The sequence below is a fragment of the Microtus ochrogaster genome, chromosome 2 (genome assembly GCF_000317375.1).
Source record: "Microtus ochrogaster isolate Prairie Vole_2 chromosome 2, MicOch1.0, whole genome shotgun sequence".
NCBI lineage: Eukaryota > Metazoa > Chordata > Mammalia > Rodentia > Cricetidae > Microtus > Microtus ochrogaster.
In genome coordinates, this window is record NC_022010.1 from 59660783 (window position 1) to 59670807 (window position 10025).

Consider the following 10025-nt stretch of genomic DNA (forward strand, 5'->3'; position numbering starts at 1 on the left):
TTTTTTTGGTTTTTCGAGACAGGGGTTCTCTGTAGCTTTGGTGCCTGTCCTGGAACTAGCTCTCATAGACCAGGCTGGCCTCTAACTCCCAGAGATCCGCCTGCCTCTGCCTCCCTAGTGCTGGGATTAAAGGCATGCACCACCACCACCCAGCCTATCATCATTTATTTTTAAAGGGTACAGATAGGCAAAAGGTAAAAAAGGACAAAGATTTTTTTAATCCATTACTTAGTCATACTACACCAGGATTAAGTGGACTGTTTAAGTGAGAGCATAGGCACAGAAGATAAGCTCTCCCGACTGTTAAACCCCAGGAAGTTGCCAAGGTGCCCCTTTCTCCAGTCCCACTGGTGTGTTTAATGAAGTGACCAGTTGACCTCCTTCTTCTGTACTGGGTGACAGGTACAGGTCCTGTTCACACGCTGAGAGGGCTGCAGAAAACAGCTGTTCTTCATGTCAGCCTGTGGTGAGAAGACCAGATGTTCTCAGTGTTTCCTCAATATAGAGAGTTTCCTTGATTTACTTTGACTTTTCATTTTTTTTCCTAAATTGATCTCATATTTTGATTCTTCAGCAAAGTTTCAGATCTACTGTTTTATCATTCTTCATGTTGACCTTTTGAGCCCTGTTTGTTTAGTTGGAGTCCTTTAGATAGGAGTTATACAGAATCCATGAACCTAGACTTTTACCTTTATGCTACTCTGTATTTTCTTTACTGACACAACTTACATATTATAAAAGGTTAGTTAATAAATTTCCCAAACTGTCATTTTAGTTAGGATGATAGTGAGGTCTGAAGATGAAAGATGAAGATAGTAACAGTGGGTTTACTTTCACTATAAAGAAATACCCAAGAGAATTAACTAATGAAAGGAAAGGTCTTTTAGGTCACAGTTTTAGAGGTTGGTTATTCCCATAATATTTATGCCACTATTGTACCATATGGACATAGTTCTCCAGACCAGTCATTATTGTAGCTTTTAGTGGTTACAGCTGGACAAAACTGTTGATGAGTTCTCCCCCTAGTAGTATCCATAGAAAGTTCTAGCATTTCTTCATCTACATTTCACTTGATCTACAACATGAGAACAATGGGAACAGTGATATCTGGAGACAGTACATTTGAGAGAGTAAATATAACCAGGACTTATGCTTTATATGCATAACTTGCAGAGTTTGCTGATGGCAGAATCATTGAAGCAAAAATTGGAATTAATAGTGAAAGTTAATGATTCATAAATTTTTGAGTTCTAAAATCAGCCTGTGAATAAAATGTACTGCTCAGCTCAGTTTATAGAAATATATACTTAACAAAATACATCAGGACATTTATAGCAATGTTATAAATATTATGTTGTACAAAAGAACTCTATTAAATAATATTCTAATCAGTTGTCAGTCTATATGTCCATATTAGTTCTTCTAGGTGCTTTGATTTATATATGGTGCACTTTGTTGCTTTTGGAAGCATGCTAATTCTCTTAGGCCCCTAGGCTTCTATTAAGTGCCCTATTAGATGAGGTCACTTAATATACTAAATGGGCTTGAAATATAGAAGGCTCTTCCAAACACAAGCAACATCTTTACTTCCCAATAACAGGGTTAGGAACCTGGAAATGCTATTTCAGCAGCCTATGAAAGGTAGACAAAAGTCCTGGGCAGAGGGCAGGTAATTATCTCTTTACTATGTGTTAAACAGGTTCATCACCCAGCTGATAAATTACTTCCAGTTGTTGGCAATAATATTCCCCTTCTTCTTATGGCAGGAACAAGAGACCCTAGCAAAGGCTGAGGAGCAGTGTGAGTCGCTGATTAAATCCAAGATGCAGCTGGAGGACAGAGTCAAGGAGCTGTCTGGGAGGGTGGAAGAAGAAGAAGAGATAAATTCTGAGCTGACTGCCAAGGGGCAGAAACTGGAAGATGAATGTTCTGATATGAAGAAGGAAATCTATGACCTGGAAACAATCTTGGCCAAGTCAGAGAAGGAAAAGTGTGCAGCAGAGCACAAGGTCCTTTTCCTGTGGTGTTAGGAAAACTTGACTCTTGGGTACCAGAAGTGGTCTGTTAATTAACACAGTGGCCTGCAAATTCAGTGATGAATGCTAGAATCAGCAAAAATCTAAGGGTCTGATGAACTGTATTTTTCCTCCTCAGATTTCTAGTTTGAATTTATAGGACCCTTTTAATGTACCAAATAAACTATTATTTATTATTACTCCAAAAATCTAATAGAGCAAAATGGTTTCATTGGGCCTTTAAGCATCCCTTTTGAAATGAGAATGAACATGATGACCTTTGCTAAAAGGTAATTTGGGATGTGCCTACATCCCCAGATTTAGCAATGATTATGAGTCTGAACTTGAAGTCATCTCCTTAATTCCAGTTAAAGACGTTGACTTTTTCCTTTAGCTGTGGTCTTTAATTTGTGCTTCTATATGTGGGCTGACTAGTGAGGAGTTGGAGTGAAACCTTTGACAAGCCTTAATTTCCAAGACGAAACTGTACTTAACAGATGATTCAACAATGGGTTTTGTGGTGCTTTCCAGTGGGACAGACAGCAGCGTCCACCTTTACAATTGTTGTTTGTTGCATCCCGTCTTGAAACCGCTACTCTGTGGGGGCACTGAGGCATCATGGTAGCACATGTTCCCCCAGATCCCAGTGATATTGTTATTATACAGAATAAGATTGGAAAATAGTTTGCACATTGGGTTTGGTGGCCATGGTAGATTAAGGATCCCCTTTTGTGGGAAAAATTGAATTTAGAGAAAATGGCTCTTGATGACATTAGATGCCTGATGAATATTTTGGACTATGAAAGGGAAATGTCCTTGGTGTTACAGCCAACTTTCCAGGGATGACTCTCCTGTCATCTTCCCACAGGTCAGGATCCTGACTGAGGAAGTGCACTCTTTAAATGAGGAAGTCAGCAAACTTACCAGAGCAGTGAGGGCTGCGCAGGAGGCCGAGCAGCAGACCCAGGATCATCTGCACATAGAGGAGGAGAAACTCAGCAACATGAGTAAAACGAGCCTGAAGCTGGGCCAACAAGTTGATGCGGTGAGCAGCAGCGGGCTGACCAGTTGGCAGTCTGTCTTCAGACATGTCTCTCAATTTTAGTTAATTAACCTAACAGGTCCATGATAGCTCAGTAACAGAGTGAACTCCCTTTATTATGCACCAGTAGAGGTGTTTTATTCTTAACATACATAAAGACCACAACAGTATGTGTGTAAGGTGAGCAACTTTCTCAGGAAGTGATCAAATGGACAACTGGCCACTCACTATTTTTTGCCACTTTAAGACAGATCTTGATGTGGGAGTGATTTCTGATTAATAAAGAAACTGCCTAGACCCATTTGATAGGCCAACCCTTAGGTAGGCGGAATAAACAGAACAGAATGCTGGGATCAAGAAGCTGAGTCAGGGAGTCGCCATGATTCTCCCACTCCAGGCAGACGCAGGTTAAGATCATTCCTGGTAAGCCAGCTTGTGGGCTACACAGATTAATAGAAATGGGTTAGATCAATATGTAAGAGCTAGCCAATAAGAAACTGAAACTACTGGGTCAGGCAGTGTTTAAAAGAACACAGTTTCCGTGTAATTATTTCGGGGCATAAGCATAAGCTAGCCATGTGGGTGGCCAGGTGCTGGGGACGCAGCCCCGCCGCTCATACTACTACAAGATTTTATCATCTATAATCTGTAAAACATTTACCCATCATTGATTTCTAGATTTTTTTGGTAACCTACTGATGCATGTAATTTTTATTTAACTCTTTAAACTTTAAAATGATGTTCACTGTTTGATTTGTTTAGTGTGTGCGTGGGGGGGGTATACATTTTAATCATGCAGAAGTCAGATTGCAACTTAATGGGAGTTGATTCTTTCCTTCCAGGACATGGATCCTGGGGCTCCAACTCAGGTCTTCAGGCTTGTTGGCAAGCACCTTTGCCTGCTGAGTTCTATTGTGGGCCCTAAAATGCTTCTATGTACCATTTACCAAATGTTCTCAGACTTTTCTTTTTCCAGAAAGTATTTAATGTCGATACCTTCAATAAGGTATGAACTCTGACTTTTCTTTGGGTAAATAGTCTTTCTTTTTTTTTTTTTCAGTTGGAAGGCGCCCTTGAACGGGAGAGGAAAGCCAGAATGAAGTGTGAGAGGGAGAAGCTCAAGCTAGAGGGGGAGTTAAAGATGAACCAGGAGCGTACAGAGAACCTGGAGAGCAGCCGATGGCAGCTGGCAGAACAGCTGAGGAAGTAAGCACCTTTCAGTTGCCAAGGGATTCTGGGAATTTTTTTTAAAGACTTTATTTTATTTTAATATTGAAAATTGATTCTTATTCTTATACAAAATATTCTCTTTAATAAGATAAGACAAAAAACATCACTTTGAGGTCGGACCAGGCAACAACAGAAGGAAAAGTGTTTGAAGAACAAGCACAAGAGGATTCTGAGAAAATTTTAAGGCTGGGAGGAGCAGTGTTCTTGTTTTATTTAGCATGAGATTTCTAGGCCACTAGATAGTTCAAGATGCAAGACAGTGACTAGAAGCTTGGGAAAGGGATATTTTCGATTTGATGGACTCTATTACACAGTTGAAAAAATAAAGACACAATCTTGAGAGTATAGCAGAAAGCATCTACCTAGAAGGTGAAAATTTTGGAAGTAGTAAGGCGTAGGAGAGGTGAATTATGAAAATCTGCATCTATGAAAAGTGGTCTACTTCTTTTACTTGTTATAAGACCAGCGGAAAGATGAACATAGCAAAAACCTGACTGTGATATGAAGCCTGTGAAACTTGACCACTTAATGTTTTCTTTGTCAGGTACAAGTGCATTAGTATTTATGTTGTGTATCTTTGCAGACTATATTAACATTAATTCTTAAAATCATAATATATTACATGATAAAAATTATGGAAAATTTCCATCAGTTCCCTTAATTCTCTGTACCCTATGGAACTGACTGGAAGATGGCTTTCTGTCTAATTCTGCTGATGATGAGATGCATTTTAACAGTTTACATCCTTTATATTCTAGAGTTTTTTTTAAAATAACACTTTTATAAAATAAGTGAAACAAAAGTAAGATCCAAAACAAGGTCAAAACTGAGAACATATCAAAGTTTGGGTTCCCGGTTTGTCAAGTGAACAGCTTTGGGTTTTTGGCTTAGCTTGCATGCGCATGTTGGCCTAAAACATGCTCTTGGCAATAATTGATGAATTTACTATTCCTAATTTGTTACACTTCACATGTGTCTATGGTCACCTTACGAATATTAGAAACTGCTGACAAGACTCCCTTTGTAGTCAGTTTGTCAAAGTGAAGATTATACTCTACACCTTTGCAGGCTGTATGCTAGAGTTAGAAAATACTGAGTGTGTGTCACAGGCTGAGTCTAAAGTAAACTCTACGTGGGACCATGTATAAGCATGTCTCTTTTGTTATTATATGGGTCGTTATGTTATATATCTATACACACATCTATTCTTACAATATGATAGATTCTAACAGTAAAAAAATGAAACTATTCCTACTGTTTTACATACCCCTTCACACACACAAGACATTTGTGAATACTTAGAAAAAAGTTTAGAAGTAGAAGGATGCATACCAAACATGTGATTTTGATTTATAGAAAGATGTCAGGGATTATGTATTAGTCATCAGATCAAATGTAATGTTTATATTTTTACAGTAAGAATTCATATGCTATTCTACAATTTTAAAGTATTTGAATATATGTTATTATTCTGACACATTATCATTGTCACATTTTCCTAAGCAGGAAAGAATTCGAAATGAGTCAGATGAACTCAAAAGTGGAGACTGAGAAGAATCAGGTATCTCAGCTTCAGAAGATGGTGAAGGAGCTTCAGGTATTCAGTTTTCAGATAACTCTGTGTACCAGTGTTTAGACCCATGAATAATGGTTGGCACTCCCATAACCCATACCCTTAGCCAGCTGTAGACAGCAGGAGTAAAAAGCAGCAGTTAAGAAGGTAAATGGCCTCCCACAACTTTGTGACCCTGGAGGGATAATTACCTCTTAAACTTAAATTTCCTTCTCATGAGAATAATACCAAGTAGCTTGTTCTTTGAACTTTTGCTATAGACTGGGCCTTTTACTAAATCCTGAGCACATAATTTTTAACACATTAATCTTGACAGCTTTGAGCTCAAATTATTAAATTCAACGATATGTTTATGTGGGAAGAACAGTACACGACCCGCTGGGTCATTAGTTTAGTGTTTAACTTTTATTGTTGGAAAGCAATTAATTTAAAATTCAACAGATTCTATAGCTATTCATAAACCCAAAGATTTATTTGATAATGGACAGCAATTTCAAAGTTTCAGACTAAGTGGTTATTTAACACTACATCTCCAGGTTATAAGGCAATTAAAAGTAGTTATGGCTATACACATATGCAAACACATATGTGGTGTGTTTTTATAGAGGTCTTTTATGTCACACTAACATCTCAATAATCCCTCCTTTTGGTGTTTATCTTCTGGGATATTTTAAGCACAATAAGGAAAGCAGTCTCATTTCTTGTGAATGTGCTTTATTTTCAGAAACAACATTAAACACCAAGCATTATATTTTCTAGGTATATCGTTATATGACACTTGACTTTACCCAAAATAAAGTAAAACTCTCAATTTATCCAAAAAATGTGCCTTAATGACTGTAAGGATTATTCATGAAGAAATGCTTTTGAGGATTTTGAGGCAAGCATAGTATTATTTGAGAAATGGTAAATATTTCAGATTCAATAATTGACTGTCAGATACCACATTTACTTGTGGATAAAAATTAAATTTTAGAAGCGCTTGCCCTGGGATACTTTGCAAACAAAACTGGTGGACTACTTAGCTGGCATGGCCTAGAGAAATAGCTTTCTCTAAGCCATTTTGTTTAATGTAAAGGAAAACATTTTCTAAGCAGTCTTTCCTTTTCTTCCCTTCTCTTCTAACCTGTGTCTATTTCTTTACGAGGTTAGTGAATATCTCTGGCCTGGCAGCACTGAATACAATGACTCTCTAGAGGTTTCCAGGGCTTGTTGCCTCTTCACTGGAGTGTCAGGAGCTCTAAGTGTTCCGTCAATACTTCCCCTTACTAATTCCCCTTCCTGTAATGGTATCCCGGATGACTATTCACTTCAGTAGTTCCCATTCTTCCACCAATTCTAATTCACTGCAGCAAACCCACTACTTGGAGTCTAAAGACTAAGAAACCAGCTGACCAACTTTGCTTGCCATGTGTGTAGGGTTGAGTAGATGTCATTTCTTTTTTTTTCTTTCTTTTCTTTTTTACTTTATTACTTTAAAAAAATACCAATCCAAATTCCCACTCCCTTCCCTCCTCCCACTCCCTCCCCACAACCCCCCTTCCAATACTAAAAGAGGACAAGGCACCTTGACCTGTGGCAATTCCAAGGCCCTCCCTACTACATCTAGGTTGAGCAAGGTTTACATCCAAAGAGAATAGGATCCCATGAAGCCGGTATATGCAGTAGAGACAAATCCCAGTGCCACTGTCAGTGGCACCTCAGTCTGTCCCAACTGTCAACCACATTCAGAGGGACTAGTTTGATTTCATGCATATTTCACTCGCAGTCCAGTCGGAGTTGGTGAGCTCGCATTAGCTCAGGCAAACTGTCTCAGTGGATGAACCCCTCATGGTCCTGACCTCCTTGCTCACACTCTCACTCCTTCCACTCTTCAACTGGACCTTGGGAGCTCAGTCCAGTGCTCCAATGTGGTTCTCTGCCTCTGTTTTCATCTGTTGTTGGACAAATAGTTGTTACTTTTTAAGTGCAAGTTGCTTGAATGGGTATTGATTCTATCGTCAGTTTTTTAGAGTCTGTAATTGTTGAGATAGTTAACAAATCCCCGAAAGATATTGTATATATAAGTCACTATGTTATATTTCTATAAGCTCCCTATAAAAATTGTTCTTAGCATAAGAAAGAGGTCCTTTTTTTTTGAAAGAGGGAAACTCTACTAAGAATCTCTCTCTTTGTATAATTTAATGATACTCTCTATGATGTAGGACTGGGGATCTGGAAGAATTGAAAATTGTACTTATGTTTCTTGGTATTGCTTTGGAGAAAAATTGATTAATTTCTTGGTGTTCAATTTCCTTTAGTTATAAAATAGAAATGGAAAATATCATCTTTGCTTTCTAAGTTGAGATAAAATTAATGTAATCACTTTGTTGCATATGGAAGTATATCACAAGTAATTATTACAAGTTGAAATTATTTATTCCTCTAGGCTCACATATTAAATTTGAAAGAGGAACTGGAAAATGAAAGGACCACCAGAGCCAAGGTAGAAAGAGAGAGAGTTGACCTCACTCAAGACTTAGAAGATTTGAAGGAGAGGCTGGAAGAGGCCGGGGGGACCAGTTTGGCTCAGATGGAGATAACCAAGCAACAGGAAGCAAGATTTCAGAAGCTTCGCCATGACATGGAAGAGACCACGAGACACTTTGAAGCAACCTCTGCCTCTTTGAAAAAGAGACATGCAGAGAACCTTGCTGAGCTTACAGGCCAGGTAGAACATTTACAGAAGGTGAGGCAGGCGCTAGAGCAAGAAAAGAGTGGTCTGCAGCTACAAGTGGATGACCTCCTGACCCGTGTTGAGCAGATGGCCAGAACAAAGGTAGACATTTCCAAACTTTCCTTATAGATATCTGAACATGGAAGTGTCAGGGGAGGGGAAGGCACAGAAAATTCAGAAGGATGACAGAAAGGTTTGCTAACGGAAGGGGCAAGTGTTTCCTGTGTAAGATTACAGTGACTGAACCTTGCTTTTCACGTGTGATGCATGTACTGTACTGCTGAGTTATAATCCCAGTCATCTTGGCATTTTCTAAATTTCAAGACAGGATCTCATTAAGTTGCCCAGACTGGACTGAACAAACTCTAGCTAAGAAGGGCTTTGAAATTGCAACAAGTTTGAAGTCATGGTGGTTGCCCTGCCTGGTGACTCCTGTGCATTACAATAGTGGAGAATTGAAATTCGCCAATATGACAGATCATCTGTAGTTCTGTCTGAACTTCAAAGCTCTTCAAAACATACTTTAAATTTAAGGTAGATATAACTACATCGTCATACTTCCTGTACTTTATGGACCTACATAGTTAATAATATGTGGATGTCATCAAATAGAGCCTGTTGAAGTGTTGGTTTGAGCCACATATGGGTCTGCAGGCGAGACGAACATTGCCATGCAGGCAGTAGACACTTGGAATATCTTTGTACAGTGAGTCTTGAAGTCCACCAAATGTCACAGGCCTCTTCTTTGAACATCTTGGCGCTTGCCTTCATATTCTGATCTTGTGCTAGACGGAGTACCAAGTGCAAGGCTCATGTACTAGCTGTTCCAGTTGGTTAAACAGTGAAATATGCTTACATTCATGAGCACAGATGGTTATTGAAAATAGCAAATATGCAAACAATAAATTTCTTTGTTCGTCTTTGGAAGTTGCTGAGAAATTAAATAACTATTTTGAAAACTCACCTTGCAATAAAGCATCTAGTCTACCCTCCCCCTTACCCCCATGGGGGTCTGTATAAAGCTTATCTCTTGCTCTTTCTTTTCATCCCAGCAACCTGTCTTTACTTCCCCAGACTTTCCGGAAAGTGTTCACTTAAGTTATTCTTGCAGAAATCAGTAATGACCTCACTTTCAACAAGTAGCATATATAAAAGCAAAGCCACCATGGCCACCTGCAGTACGTTATTCCCTTTGTGCATTTCTGCCCCTGGCACCAGTTCTTCCAACCAGTCAGGCTCTAAGCCTCCATCACTTGCTTTTTTCCTGTTCTTTGTTTTCCATTTCCTTATTGAAGCAGGCCAATTCTTCATTGTCTTTCTGATTTTCCTCCCCATTTTCTAAGTGGTCTCTTATCACTTAGCAACTGGACTGCTAAGTGATTTCCTAAATTATGGGTTTTTTTGTTTCTAATCTTTCATTAATCCAATACATCCCTATATTATACTACC

The 10025-nt window shown here is 38.8% G+C and overlaps 1 protein-coding gene across 1 annotated transcript in view; it reads left to right on the plus strand.

Moving 5' to 3' along the window:
• Myh15 (myosin heavy chain 15) overlaps positions 1 to 10025 on the plus strand; it is a 138063-nt gene that overhangs the window by 70651 nt on the left and 57387 nt on the right. The window contains exons 23-27 of the mRNA XM_005345129.2: positions 1767 to 2009; positions 2884 to 3060; positions 4118 to 4263; positions 5794 to 5884; positions 8289 to 8678. Coding sequence (XP_005345186.1) covers positions 1767 to 2009; positions 2884 to 3060; positions 4118 to 4263; positions 5794 to 5884; positions 8289 to 8678 — 1047 coding nt within the window. The remainder of the gene's footprint in view (positions 1 to 1766; positions 2010 to 2883; positions 3061 to 4117; positions 4264 to 5793; positions 5885 to 8288; positions 8679 to 10025) is intronic.